The sequence below is a fragment of the Dendrobium catenatum genome, unplaced genomic scaffold (genome assembly GCF_001605985.2).
Source record: "Dendrobium catenatum unplaced genomic scaffold, ASM160598v2 fragScaff_scaffold_908, whole genome shotgun sequence".
Classification (NCBI taxonomy): domain Eukaryota; kingdom Viridiplantae; phylum Streptophyta; class Magnoliopsida; order Asparagales; family Orchidaceae; genus Dendrobium; species Dendrobium catenatum.
The window spans coordinates 1,096,143-1,111,609 of NW_021319370.1; the positions used below are offsets into that span (position 1 = coordinate 1,096,143).

General features: G+C 32.2%; 1 protein-coding gene across 3 annotated transcripts in view; it reads left to right on the forward strand.

Moving 5' to 3' along the window:
• Positions 1-14,096, forward strand: part of LOC110112639 (protein EXECUTER 1, chloroplastic) — a 27,389-nt gene extending 13,293 nt beyond the window's left edge. For 2 of the 3 annotated variants that reach the window (XM_020844934.2, XM_020844941.2), the window contains exons 7-12: positions 8,072-8,192; positions 8,338-8,507; positions 10,939-11,013; positions 11,093-11,185; positions 11,382-11,525; positions 13,620-14,096. In XM_020844934.2, the coding sequence (XP_020700593.1) occupies positions 8,072-8,192; positions 8,338-8,507; positions 10,939-11,013; positions 11,093-11,185; positions 11,382-11,474 (552 nt within the window). In that variant the 3' untranslated portion in view covers positions 11,475-11,525; positions 13,620-14,096. Of the gene's footprint in view, positions 1-8,071; positions 8,193-8,337; positions 8,508-10,938; positions 11,014-11,092; positions 11,186-11,381; positions 11,526-13,615 lie in introns of all 3 variants that reach the window. The other variant, XM_020844937.2, reaches the window with a different exon arrangement.
• Positions 14,097-15,467: the final 1,371 nt, after the last annotated feature.

Sequence of the window (15,467 nt, forward strand, 5' to 3'; positions counted from 1 at the left end):
ATTTGGATTGAAAGGGGCTTAATTTGGGGAGTTAATAAGGGAGTAATAATGGCTAGAATTAATGAGAGAGAGGGATGAGTGGCCGGCCATGTGGAGAGGGGAGAGGCTTGAGATTTAAGTAGGTGGGGACCACTAGTAATTAATCAAAATCTGAATTTTTATTTCAGATTTTAATTGCCTCATGTAACTCCCTAATTTGAATTAAAATTAGGAGGGAATTTGGATTTCAAAAGATTGTAACTCCCCTTGATTAATTCCCTAATTTAATTTGACTTAATTAGGCAAGTCATTAATGAGGGAAATTCAAAATTGAAGGAGGGGGGAGAGGGGCCGGCGGTAGGGACTCATGGGTGGTCGGCGGCAAGGGATCTTGCAAGAGGCCGGCGGCTGCAGGGTGGAGGGTTGGCCGGCGGGAGGAGCTTTGCAGGCCGGCGGGTTGAGCCTTGCAAGCCGGCAGCCGGGATGGCTCCGAGGGGATCGACGACAACAAGAGGAGGGAAGGGAAGAGCTAAAATCTGAGAATTTTCGTTGCTATGATTCCACTTACCTCTTTATCTTCCAAGATCGGATCTCAACACAATAAAATTGGACGAAATCTAGAACTCACAAAGAGATCTAGTTTCTCCTTTGAACTCACTAAGAGATCTAGGAGAAGTGCACTCACAAAGAGAACAATGAGTAAATTTCTTCATTCATAAAAACTAACTATTACATAAGAAAAGGGTCATATATAGGCCTCCAAATGACAAAGAAAACAAAAGACTAAAATGTCCCTTGGGCTACAATAGCGACTAACTTCCTATAAGGGCAAAAACGGAAAAAACATAAAAATCAAATAAACTACTACATAAAATGACAAAAAAAAAAAAAAATACAGCTCATGATCGTGGCCGTCGATCTTCGATGTCCTCATCATATGTGATGTCTACTGAGATTTGGATCATTATAAATGATATTTCAACTTTTTTATTAACATATATTTTCAATGGAATTTTCAAAATTAAGATGATGCTATATGGTTGAAGATTCATTTTTATTCTAAAATTTAAGAATAAATGAGGTGTTTAAGATTATGCTACTTTAGAAGAATGAATTTATGAGTCAAATAATAAAATTATGAGAGATAACAATAGAGCATAAAAAATAAGAAAATTATGTTAAATTTGAAAAATCAGTTTTTGTTGATGTCAGGGTGATCCACTTTGGTAGCAATTTTTGTGTTAGGACACTTTTCAGAAAAGAATATAGAGCAAAGAAAATGATCTTCATATTAATTTTTTTTTAATCTTGAAAAGGCACTTTTAAGCGTTTATGTAGCTCTTGATATGAGATATGTTTAAGTACTCCGAGAATTGATTTGTTGTGTGTTAAGAAACAAATGTATGTTAAAAGTATGTTGAAGTAATTAAGAATATATATATATATATATTGATAGAATATTGACTAATCTTAAACATAGTTACGGAGTAACCCAAAAGTTTCAATTATAGTGTGATTACGTCAAGAATTAATATAATGTTTAAATGTGTCCTTTGAAATGAATAACTATCTTTAAGCATTTTTAGAGGGTATCTTTAAGCATTATTAAAGAGAAATGAATTATTATTTTGTTTATGATATATCTCAATAAATTACTTTCTTGTGATATTCATACTTAATGTAATCAATGCTAGTTAATTTAGCCCACATTAAAAAAGGACAAGTACTTGATTTAATTGATTGATTTGAAAATATAAATTTCAAGCCACGTTATATGATTTTCATTAATTGTATATCTTGTCATGTTATGTTTCAATTTTAAATTTAGACATAGTCATTCAAAATGGGTTTTTCTTTTGTAATTGAAGAAATTGTTTAGAGGAAAATTCAAATTCTATTATATTCCTTGAAATCATTACATATATATATACATTCTAGGAGAATAAACAGTAAAAAAAGAAAGACATGTAATCTAATTAATTATAATAGACAAAAGAGAAAAGACATTTAATATAATTAATTATAATAATCACATCCCACGGATCTCCAACTGCAGCCCACAGATTGCTGTCCATAGATTGCAGACGTGGCCTACCTTGGTTACGTGATTCAACATCCCACGGATTGCTGACATGGCCCCCCTTTGGCTGCGTGATTCAACACTCCCCCTCAAGTTGGGTTGTACAGGTTGTATAATCCTAACTTGCAAACAAACTTATTAAGTAGAGAGCCCAGTAGTGCCTTTGTTAGAACATCATCAAGTTGTTCATGAGTTGGGGTATACACTATTTCAATTTTTGAGTTCTCAATTTTCTCAAATATAAAATGTCTATCAATAGTAACCTGTTTTATTTTGTCGTGATGTACTGGATTCTTGACTTTATTGATTGCGGCTTGATGGTCACATTTCAACTTTATTGTGCCTTCAATCTTTATTTCTAATTCAATCAATACTTGTCTAATACTATCAAAAATAGTAACTGCTAGTGCTCTCAGTTGAGATTTTGCACTGCTTCCAAAAATAATAGATTATTTTTTGCTCCTTCACGTCACTAGATTCCCTCATACAAATGAACAATATCCTGTGGTCGATCAACTATCAACCTGGCTTCTTGTCCAATCTGCATTATAATAAAGAATCAATTTTATATCTTCATTTTTCTTGAATAATAGCTCATTTTTAGGAGTGTTCTTAAGATATTCAAGATTTAATATACTGTCTCCATGTGCTCCTTCATAGGATTACTCATATATTGGATTACCATGCTCACAACAAAGTCAATATATTGACAGGTGTGGGAGAGGTATATAAGATTTCCTACCAGATGTTGATATTTTCCTTTATCTACTGGAAATCCCTCGTTTTCTATCCCAAGTTTCTTCTTAGGATCCATTGATGTACTGGTTGGTCTGCATCCCAGCTTGCCAGTCTCCTTCAGCAGGTCTAACGTATACTTGCGTTAGGTGCCTTTGCTTGATTGAGCTACCTCTATATGAAGGAAATATCTAAGTGATCCTAGATCTTTAACTTCAAACTCCTTTAACAAAGCCTATTTGATTTTCATTATTTCCTCTATATCAATTCTAATAAGGATGATGTCATCCACATATACAATCATTACTGCTACATTTTCTCTTTCTGACTGCTTCACAAACAAGGTATGATTTGCCTGTCATTATCTAAAACCATGGCCTTTTATATACTTTGAGAATTTTCCAAACCGTGTTCTAGGAGACAACTTTAATCCATATAAGGATTTCAACAGTTTACACACTTTGTCCCTTCCATAAGACTTCTGAATCCTCATTGGAATATTGATGTATACTTTTATTTCAGGTTCCCATTCAAGAATGTATTTTTGATATCTAGTTGATGTAGGGGTTAATCTAAAATTGTTGCTAAGGAAGGAAGAATCATGATGGTGTTAAGCTTTATAACAGGAGAAATTTTTCCTGATGGTGTATTCCATAAAACTGAGTGAATTCCCGTGCAACCAGTTTAGCTTTCACCCTCTCAACACTACCATCCACCTTATGCTTTACAATGAACACCCATTTGTAAGTCACAACATTCTTTCCTTGTTGGAGATTCATAATCACCCGTGTTTGATTTTTTTTCTGAGGCCATAATTTCTTCTTTAACAGTCTGCCTCCATCTTGGGTAATTCAAAGCTTCTTGAATTTTGGTTGGAATCTGCACTTCATCCAACTTGGAAAGGAAGACTTGATAAGTGTCTAATAATCTGCTATAAGAGAGAGTTTTCGATTGGCTGCTTGGTGCATGATTCTTTCTGACCATTTGATGACTATATCTATTTTTTAACATTCTCATTTTTCTCCCCTGTATGAATTTTTACAGTTGCTGGATCCATTGAAGGAGAGTTGACAGGTGCAAAATGTGTCTCACTGCTCGACATATACTGATTTTTCTTTTTTTTCCTTGAGCATACATATTGTTTTTCCTTAATTGCTACTTTTTGCAGAGATTGATTAGGACTTATAGGTGGAGGTAATATGTTAGAAGGTGGAGTTTGAGACATAGGAGATATACCTTACGAAATACTCGTGGTTTGGATTTCTTGTGATATTTGTTGATTTTGACTGGACTCTATTTTTGGGTGTATTATAAGGAATTCCACTCAAAAGTTTGTAATTCTCCTTCACTCTCCCCATGAATTTCAAAACTACTGAAGTATGATTTGTTTTCAAAGAAGGTGATATCCATGATTTCAAATACTTTCTTAGAAATACGGAAAAAGCATATGTAACATTTTTTGTCGGGGAATAGCCAATAAAGACGCGTTTTTTTGATCTTGGGTTAAGCTTGCTTCTATCTTGTGGATATATATGAACAAAGGCAGAGCACCCAAAAATTTTAGGTGGAAGATTTGATGATATGAACTGAGTATGAGGATATAAGCTTTGAGTAGAGTTTGTTTAGGTGTTTCAAATTTTAGTACTCGAATAGGTAACCTATTTATTAGGTATGCAGTAGTAAGAATGACTTTCCCCAATAGATATTTTGGTACTTTTGTGAATAACATAATAGATCTGGTAACTTTTAGGAGTCGCCTATTTTTCCCCTCAGCTATTCCATTTTGTTGAGGCGTATGCGCATATGAACTCACTTGGATTATCCCTTGGCTTGATCTCATGATAGAATGGAAGTACTCTCTCCCATTGTTTGATTTTATGATTTGAATTTTTGTATCAAACTAGTTTGGAATCATTAGTTGAAATGATTTGAATATCCTTTCAACTTCAGAATTTTCCTTCATGAAATAAACTCAAGTGAGTCTAGTATGATCATCAACAAATATCACAAACCATCTTGCTCCATTTATATTTTTAACCCTTGAGGGTCCCCAAATATCACTATGGATCATGACAAAATTTAGAAGGTTGGTAAGGAACAATTGGGTAAGATGATTTGGTATGTTTAGCTAATTGGCAAATTTCACATTTGAACAAGCTTGGATTTTTATTTATAAATAAATGGGGAAAAAGTTTTTCAAGATAAAATGAGATTTGGATGACCTAACCTATAATGCCACATGATAATCTCTCTATCTTGACTGACTCTAGAATGACTATCAACCAATTGACTTATAATAGGATGATTCTTAGCAGCAATTTAAGGTTTGTATGAATTTGAGTGTCTTGATGTAATATAACCCAAAACACATCTCAACACTGCATATCTTCTTCTTTGAATTCAATTTCTAAAAAATACATACATTATTGGAGAAAATTGTTAAAAAATTACTATCGTGAGTCAATTTACTAATGGAAATCAGATTGCACTCAAGATTGGACACATAAAGCACCAATTTAAGGGCGATAGCTTCTATGAAAAAAGCAAAAGCAGTTCCCAAAACTTTGGATATTGAGCCATTAACAACCTTAACTACTCGATTTGAATGATAAGGTTGATAGTCATGAAGGAGTGTAATGTCCCTTGTCATGTGATATGATGCTCCTGAGTCTATTACCCAAAGTTTTGATTGTTTTATACTTGAGTGAGCGTGTAGGCTTGTAGCATGTTCCGTAGGAGGAAGATGAGAAGAGTTGTCTGCAGATCCATAGTTTCTGGTGTTTAAACCTGTAATATTTGGGTAGGACGATGAGATCTTGCTATCCATGGACATGATTGGGTTTCCTCAGTTGAAAGAGATGAATTTTGGGCAAGGGCTTTTGATGCTTGAAGAGAGGCTATCAACAAGATGATAGAGAGTTACCACAAGATGAGGGTTTCGAAGAAAGGGAGGAAGGTTTGTTGCCGGCACTTAGAGAAGGCTTAGGATTGCCTAAGCTCTGGTACAATGAAGAAATGGTTTAGAGGGAAATTCAAATTCTATTGTATTTCTTGGAATCATTACATATATATACATTTTAGGAGAATAAACAAAAAATCTAATTAATTACAATAATATTATACCACTGATCTCCAACTACCTCCCACAGATTGTTGACGTTCCACCCCCCCCAGTTGTGTGATTCAGCACTTTTGTCCTTAAACACTGTCTTGAAAATAAACTTCCTGATGCTTTAAGCGAGGTTGCCATTATTTTACATATAATGCAGGTTTAAGTGGTTGAATTTTATCATATTAAGAATAATGATGAATGTATCAGCTATAAGGAGTTTATAATGATATATATCATTACCTAAATTATAACTCATTTGCAAGATTTGATGCGTAAAGATTGTTATTTACTTAAGATGACATCTTTGTATTTCCTAATTCATATTTAAGTAGAGTTGCTATTTGGTTATATTAAGGGGATGTGGGTTCTGTTATATAATTCAAAATTTAAGTTGAACAAGTTAAGGTATGATGGATGAAAATCATAGAAATTTATAGTTTTAAAGACAACCAATTAAATCAAGCATTTGTCAACTTATGATGTAAATCATAAAAATCAAAATCATGAAAAATAGTCTAAATAGAAGAATTCTTTTCAATAGATGATTTAGCAATAGTCTAAATTAAAGGTTTATCAACAAAATCAAAACCATAAGAAACAGAACTTGATTGGGATTCACACTATAATAAGGAAATAATTTATAGTTATTTTGATTAGAAACAATCACGCTACCTAAACATAGATGAACATAGAATTAGAGATTACCGGAAAAAAAAGTCTCAAGTCAGTACCAGGAAATGACTTGCCCTAGAAATAGATCATCTCACTTGCTCCGTACCAAAGGAATCAACATCCAATCAAGTAACCAACCATACAAGATTGAGAATAATTGAAAAAATTAATAAAACAAAAAACTCCAAAATAGAGAGCAAACTACTCTAAAAAATGTAAAGATCATCCCTGTTTGATCCTTGAAAACATAAAATCATTATCATCACCCCAAACCAATCGTTTAAGCCTATTCAAACAAGAGTCATCACAATAATAAATAAAACTTCCTGTTCTCATAGACCACATTATCCCGTGCATGTTTAAACGAATAAAACTAATATAAAATCACAAAATAATAAATTGAAATATAAATAGTGACTAAATTTGCTAATTTGCTTGTCATATATAGCGCACAAGATTTGCTCTTTTGTCAAGTATAGATCCTCAGGTCTTCATGATTACCTTTTTCCCCAAGTATTTTTAAATTCTATTTTTCTGCCTTATTTGTTGATCATTTGTTGTTCATTGCTCATGTTCAAATCACCTTATTATATTTTCCACTAATTTCTTTAATATGTGTTACTCTTATTATTTTCCAATATAATAATTTATCATGTTCCTTCCTAGTTTTATCCCATCCAAGTTAACATTTCATTTCTTCCACACTAAAACTTGATTGAAAGTCACTTATTTGTTGCCCAACACTCCAATCTGTATAGTATAATTAGTTTGATGACAATTTAATAAAATCTAGTTTTAGGATTCTTAAATGGTATAGTAACAATGTTCTTTTTAAACAATGAACTATAAATCTTGAAGTTGCGCTGTCATCTGTATCCAATTATTTTGTTCTCGTAGAATCATACATTTCAATTTCTTTTCTTAGTCCATTGCTTTCATGTTTTATTAAATTTGCTCTGTTAATGTTTATTTTAGTAAATTTTATTTAGTGATTCATATGACATGTACTTTAACTTGAACAATCGGAATCAGTATGTTTGGATGCCTTGCTACTGTGCACATCTACTCTAACCTTGTTTAGGATATTTGGATCTTGAAAATGACAATGAAAGATTGGCCTGCTTTTGCTTTAAAAAAATGCAAGTAATGTTAATATGGTTTTAGAGTATCTGCAAAATAAATTTAGAAATTTTGTAGCATGATATTCTTATGCAATTTAGAAGTTTCTTGGATAATCCCTGGCTTCTTGAATGAGAATCAATTTATGGTAAACATGAAAAAGTTGGTTTTTTAGTAACTTGGAATTCAATTGGAGATGAATGCTAGTAAATCTCATCGTTCTCCTTAGAATCTTTATTGTGCAAATAAATTAAATAGTATCCCTTTCTCCGTTCTTCAGTGCGTCATAGAAAATGACTTAATTTGTTGTTATTTTTGGTTTCAGGCCTGCTTTAAACTCTTGTTCATTTTAAAATATAATATATTTCATGCAGGTACTTGTTGATATTGGAGAATTGATTCGCTTGTCTATCAATCATAATCAAAATCAGCTATTGGTCGGGACTACACATTTTAACCGTATTGAGATACCAACAACTTTGGATCCTCTTAGTGGTACTTGTCCTTTGAACACAATGTGTTGTTTTGTCTATAAGAGATAATTTATGGTGGAAAAACATGTTTTAGTTTGCCTATGGGATTACGGTACCTAGAGTATGTTTAAAAGTAAATTTTTTACTGAAAGGAAGTTGATTAACAGGGTTGTACATTGGTGCTCATGGCATGTACACCTCTGAGCTTCTGCATTTGAAACGGAGATTTGGTCAGTGGCATGAAGATGATGGAGCTAAAAAGCCCAAGGATTTGGAGTTTTATGAGTATGTTGAAGCCTATAAATTAACTGGGGTTCTTTCTATACCCGCTGGAGAGGTTTGCCTCCCCATTTCTCAAAATTTTTTAAATTTTGGTTATTTGATATATATATGCATTTCAATGGTTTATTAGATGAATGATCCAACAATTGTTTTCATTAGCGTTAGGGTTGTATTTTATTTTGTACATTTATGTGTTAGTAAGGTAAGATCAGATGTTTTTCATCACAATCAATTTGGTCGTAGGACTGAATGATGAAAATAGAGTTTCTTGTGAATTGTGAGCACTTGAAAGGGGAGCCTAACCCAATGGAATTATTTAGAACTTTTTCATTCAACTACAATTTCAAAGGGTAGATGGCATCATTGAATGATTGTTGTGGTTCATAGAGAGAGAGAGAGACAACAATTTTTGTTTTTGAGCTCATTGTCTTTTTTAAAGTATAATGTCATATCTATAAAATAATATGAATACAACAATGGAAATTAATAAGAATTTTTAGAGAAAAAATAAAATACATAATATATTATAAAAAAAACATGATGGACAAAGATGAAAATCCAATGGATCATGACAACAAAAGAAATGAAACTCTTTTTGAACGTCTTGCTTGAAGTCTGGTGAATAGAGGGAATTTTTTTAGTTGATGTCCCATCTTGTAAATATCATGGTTTAAAATTGCGCAATATGAGGCTCGCCTTTGCGCAATTCCAGTAAAAAACGCCTCGATGCTTACGTCTCGAGTTTTTTTTATGAGGCTTGCGCCTCAACTTGGTTGAGGCCCACCTCGCCTCACTGGCATGAGGCTTACGCCTCACGCTATATATATATATATATATTAAAACTTACATAAATCTTGAAGTAAATGCCCGACATTGGACTCAATAGGAGAGGAGGAAAGGGAGAGAGCAGTTCATCATAATGATGATTCAAATGAATAACCCCTTAGTAATGACAGTGCTGATGACTTATGAGTTCTTATGTGATATGCATTGTTATTTATTTTTGGAAATTGGAATTATATGTTAATGAAAAGAATACTGGGATTTGGGAAAGATATAGTTTTGAGTTGAACTATATTTCATGTCGTCTTATTATTGGGATATTTTGATTTCACTTCATATCTTATATTTTTTTATGTTTTATATTATTCACTCATTAGTATATAAAAAATTTATCATTTTATGTTTACGCAATCATTTGATTTTGAGTTTTACGCCTAAAACGCCTTGAGGCTTACATCTCGCCTCACGAATGAAAAACGCCTCGATACCCGAATACGCAATTTTAAACATCGGTAAATATGTTTTTAAACTTTTTATCTATCAAAATATTAACACTCTGAATTCTCTTATCTGAATCAAAAGGCTGCTGAGGATTATGGTCGTTTATGTCTTGCAAATTGGTGGGATATGAGGTGTTTTAAGAACATGTAGGTACGTGTCAATTATAATATTTGCAGGTGGTGCAATGATCAACTATTTGGGATTACCAGATTAGTTGGGTAGTTACAATAACATCTAATTCCAAAGAAGAGTCTATCATTGGTTCCAAGTTATGAGTGCATACTAGATTTAATGAAGGAGCATCCATCAGTTAGGAGGCTAGGTTTGAACATTAGTTTGTTCGCCTGAAGGTTAGATTTTCTAAGATTGAGATAGGCCTTGAAACATTTAGAGAACATATGCCCAAAAAATTTGCAAGAAGAGCATTATGATGGGATGCTTTCAATTTCAATCATCTGTTAATATCTATAAGAAGCCAATCCACACTTCTTTTAAAATGAAAAGTAATGTCTAATTCAATCAGAACTATGTCAACATAAGGTGTAGAAAGGCTAGCAATAGCAAGTGATAGCAGCATCCACTTGCAAATCTTTTCTCGATATAGAAGCTAGCGAGCTGAAAGTGGATTGTTTTTAGTAATGAGGCAAAGCTGTGGTAATGCAACTCTAACAAGAGTGATAGATTGTTCCTTAAAAGGGTTAAGGAGATTATTTGAGCATTCATATAAGATCACTACTAACACAATAGGATCGCTGAAAAAGAGCTAAATGTAATCACTTCTAAGGATATTTTTATAAAATGCTGAGGGTTTGAGAGTCCAATGGAATAGTCTCACTAACTTGATGTTTTTAAACCATAAAATTAATAGCCCAATATGTGAAGAGCCTCTGATTTTAACCTTTTTGTTGAAGGACCTTTTTAAATGTATTCTCTAGTTATTTTTACTTTGATGCATAATTGAAGTTAAATTTAGTTTAGCTATATTTTTGTTACTTAATTTGTAACTATATTAGGAATAGCCTTAATTATTCTGTGGTGGCCTATGCCATGGTATTCATTCCTAAAAACATTTAATCTTTTTAAATGCCATAAAATTTCTATTTGAAGAATCAATTAGTTATCTCCCTTTCATATAAACCTTAGTTGCTTGCAAAGTTATCTAAAAAAAGTGTAAATTTTATGATTTTGTGCTTTTTCCATAGGTTGTTTTCCGTGCAAAAGTCGGAAAGAAAAATCAACTTCCTCATAAAGGGATAATACCTGAAGAATTTGGCGTGGTAACATACCCATCATGTTATTATGGAAACTTTCATTGCATTAATTCTTGCTTTAGTATTTGACTTGAATTTTCTATAGATTGCTAGATACAGGGCGCAAGGGAGGCTTGCTGATCCTGGATTTCAAAATCCTCGATGGGTTGATGGAGAGCTTGTTATTCTTGATGGGAAGGTTTGTGCACATTATATACAACTTCAAATGTGCATACTATGTACAAGTACAAACAATAATGGCTTGCCCATCCAATTGTTCCTTTTTTTTCATCCTTTGATTTTAAATGCTTATAATTTGGAGTGAGTCTTAAGTTTTTTTGCATTTATTCATTTGGGTTAAAAATATATATTTTTGTATATCTATATTTTTACAGAACATCAGAGGTGGCCCTATTATTGGATTCGTTTACTGGGCTCCTGAACATCATTTCTTGGTATTCTTCAACCGATTAAAGCTTCCAGACTAGATCATTTCTAGAAACGGAAGAGTAAGAGACTGCTCAATTTCAAGTTTCAAGGTATTTGTTGCCTCCTTATTCTCTAGTTATTTCTTTGAATATTCTTGTTTTGAAAGCTATGATTAATGAAATTTCGATGATTTTAGAAACATTTAAAATAACCAACCAGTCTTGTAATTTTTAATGTTGCATGAGTAAGCAAGAGAAGTGTGACTTTTCCAACATTGACAATACCTTGTTTTGGCTCGTGGAAAGAGTATATTATCAGCTAAAACAAAGTGTTTCAATTGTAACAACTTAAACTTGTTAGTGATTCTATTCATTGGATACTTGGATGTGGTATGAAGTGTTTAATGTGATTCACTTTTAGTTTTCTACTAAAGAGGGGTTTACCTTCACTATAGGAAAACATAGGAAAACATAGTATTTCAGGCAAAAAAAAATGCCTGAAAAATATCAAAATTCATCAATACTTGTCTTTTTTTTTTGTAGGTTTTAAACCGTTGGAAAACCCCTCATTTGAAATGACTCTGATGAGCTGAAAAATCACCAAAAATAATTTCTTGTGGTTTATCCGCCAAAATAAAGCTTGAAAAATGACGTCTTGACCGCCACAAAAATAGCAGGAGGCACCGACAGGTGTGGCTATCAGATTTTCTGGTGGCTTGACTGGCGGAAAATCCACCAATATTTTATGATAGAAAGTCTACAAGCAAGACCACACGGAATGTCAATGAACACCTCGCCGATTATCTCATTTTCTAGTTGATACAATTTTATTTTAACGGAAATTTCGTAGGAAATCTGTATTGCAAATAAAATAAAATAAAATAGCTGCCCTACTTTATACAAATTGATAGACATTATAGATATAAACTCAACTAAAATATTCTATCACTAATTTCAAATATAAAGTTCAATATGAAATTCAATATAAAATTCCTCATAGAATTTGAAACAAATGATTGTATCAAAATATAAAATTTAACTTTACACACTCTCACTCTTACTAATATTCATTTGTATCTTCATCATCATCTTTCTTATCCTCCTCTTCCTCCAGTTTTATTTTTTTCTATTGTAGGCTGCAAATTACTTCTACCTCAACTTGCACTGTACTTGTGTGAGCATTCACTCAACTTGCACTGTACTTGTTTGAGCATTCATTTCTTTAGTCAATGCAATCATCTGTCTTCTCAACACCTCATTAATTGTGTTATCTCCACCGTTAGAATAAGATGTTTGCACATCTTATGCCCTGCCCTACGCTCCTAATCCATAAATTCGTCCCTTCTATTTTCCTCCAACACTTGACTCTACAAATCAAAATCTGATTGTTGAGATCATCCACCTGTAGACCCTTCTCTTATGCTTGGTTGACCTTAAGATTCCTAAGCTGCATATATATATATATATATATAATGTATTAGTATATCTTCAAAAAATTAACAACTTAATAACATTTTTAAATGTTTACATAAACTCGTTATGATCTCCTAATGTTCAGAAGAAAGCCATTTTATCTTTTAAAATTCAGTTTAGATATGGTGATATTAACTGTCACATGATTTAAATCAGTACTTCATGAAGTGCTCAAGTATGTTTATCCAGGAAAAAAAAAAGTATGTTTATCCAGGATATAAGTGGATGGAACTACTTTTCAATTAGTTTAATCGGTTTACTGATGCTATATCATTTTATGCTCTTCAATAATTACAGCTATATTCTGACTAGTTAAACTGACCTTATTCCAATGTTTATATTTTTGTTGGGAAGATTTACATACTTACCACTCTATACTATTCTATTTACATATTTAACACTTAGAACTTTAAAATTACATATATACCACTCATAGTTTATTTTCATATCAAATATGTGTGGTAGAAATGAAATGTATGAGTGGTAGGAAGGAAATATGAGTGGTATATTTGATATTAAAATAATATAGGGTGTTATGTATGTAATATTGATGTTTTGAATGTTAAATATGTAAATAGGATGGTATAAACTGGTATGTATGTAAATTTCCCTTTCTTGTTTTGCTTGACAAATTTACAACTGCTGTTAAATATATTTCATAAACTTAGCATCCTACTTGCATTATTTCTCTCTAAATTTGAAATAGAATATTTTTCTTTTGCTGAAAGATAGGATTGATGGCATCTCTGTTTAAAGTAGAAGGCTTCAGAACAGGTCTTGCCAGATATAATATGCTTCTGATGCTGCACATGTGGCTCGGTATTCCTTTCATGGAGTTATAATCAATGCTGCCTTGAACAGTCTTCATGATCCCTCTTATAAATTTCGTTTTCTAGCTGAGTTTGAAGTTGCTTCTCAAGTCCAGGTGCTGTTTGGTAATAGCAGCTTTTAAAAGCTTAGGCTGTATCTTCTTCGGATCAGCCTGCCATTTCTCCCCCTTTCTTGCAGTCATTCTCAGGTCTTCTCAGGTATAAATTATGGCTTCTTCCATGTACAGTGTTTACCTGCTTGCTTAGTGTTATTCTTCTCAACAACTTAGGTCAAGAAATGTAAAGATCCCGCACTGTATTTGATCATAATATTTAGAGAATAATTCTCTTTATTAAGTAAAGCAAAATAGAGCCTCAGCTGAGAATTAGGCTTCGTTTAGGATGGCTTTTTTATTATATTATTAAGTTACTTTTTAGTATCAAAATCTCTTGACGGGCGGCTTTAGATTCAGGATATATAGAATGCAGAATAAGCATATATATGAAAAGGTTGGAATAGCTTCAGCAGTACATAAGATTAGAGGGTCGCATTAGGTGGTTTGCTCACAAAGTGCGGGCCTTCGAACGACCCAGTTAGGAGAGTAGATGTTTTAGATTTGTCTTATCTTAAGAAAAATAGAGGTAGCTTGATGTTGGATTTAAATGAGAATTTGACTCTTAATTATTCACAATGGAGAAAAATAATTTATTTAGGCTTCATTTGGGATAGCTTTCTCACTGCTTCTTGAAGCAATTTTTAGTTAAAAATTTTTAATTTTTATATTTTAAAGCTGCTTTAAGAATCATTAAGAAAGCCGTCCCAAACAAAATCTTAGTCAAATCCATATAGTGAGATAGAGGCTTGATGTTGCTATTATTGTTCTATTTTTTTAAATAATTGGGTGCCATTTTTTTGGGTTATATCTGAGATATTCGAGTTGTAAAATCTTAAAATATAAATTATAGTAAAATCTATAGTATTTTTTAAAAAATACAATAATCAATTTGATGAATATATATACATTAAAGAACACTAAATATTAAAAAATAGCTAACAATCAACGTCTTTGTTGCCATAAAAAATTATTAATTTCATATCATTGATTTCGAAGCTTAATGAATAAAAATCTCAGTTTTTAGTAGAGATTTTTTTCCCAAAAAAAAAAAAAAACCCTAAAAAAAATAAAAAATTCAGTTTTTAATAGAGATTTTTTTCCAAAAAAAAAAAAAACCCCTAAAAATTTAGATGGAATAGCAGATGCTGATCATGCAAGCACAAAAAAAAAAAAAAATAAAAAAAAATAAAAAAAATAAAATAAAATAAATTAAAATAAAAAAATAAAAAATGCTGATGATGCTAGCACAAATCATCCCTATTTTAAATAGTGGTGCTATATTTAGCAGACGGATACAGCCAAAAAAAGATAATATTATTGAGTGGTCCATTTATAAAAGTAGCTCTTCAATTGGAGAGATTATTGAGTGCAAATGTTGAACGCATCAGGAGATCAATTTGGAGACGTCACATCACCCAATATATTATGTATGTGACAAATTCAAATTGACCTCCAGATGTATTCAGCATTCCCACATAATAATTTTTCCTTCAGAAAATATTTTTCTTCAACTATAAAGTTCTCTATTCAAAAAAATTATTTTTGCATCTCTCTCATTGTTTGTTAGTTGAAAATTTAGCTCTCGACTAAGAAGCTCTAAGTTTGGAACTTTTATTTCGTTCGGTTGACTGGATGCAAGAAACATCCGGTCGTAG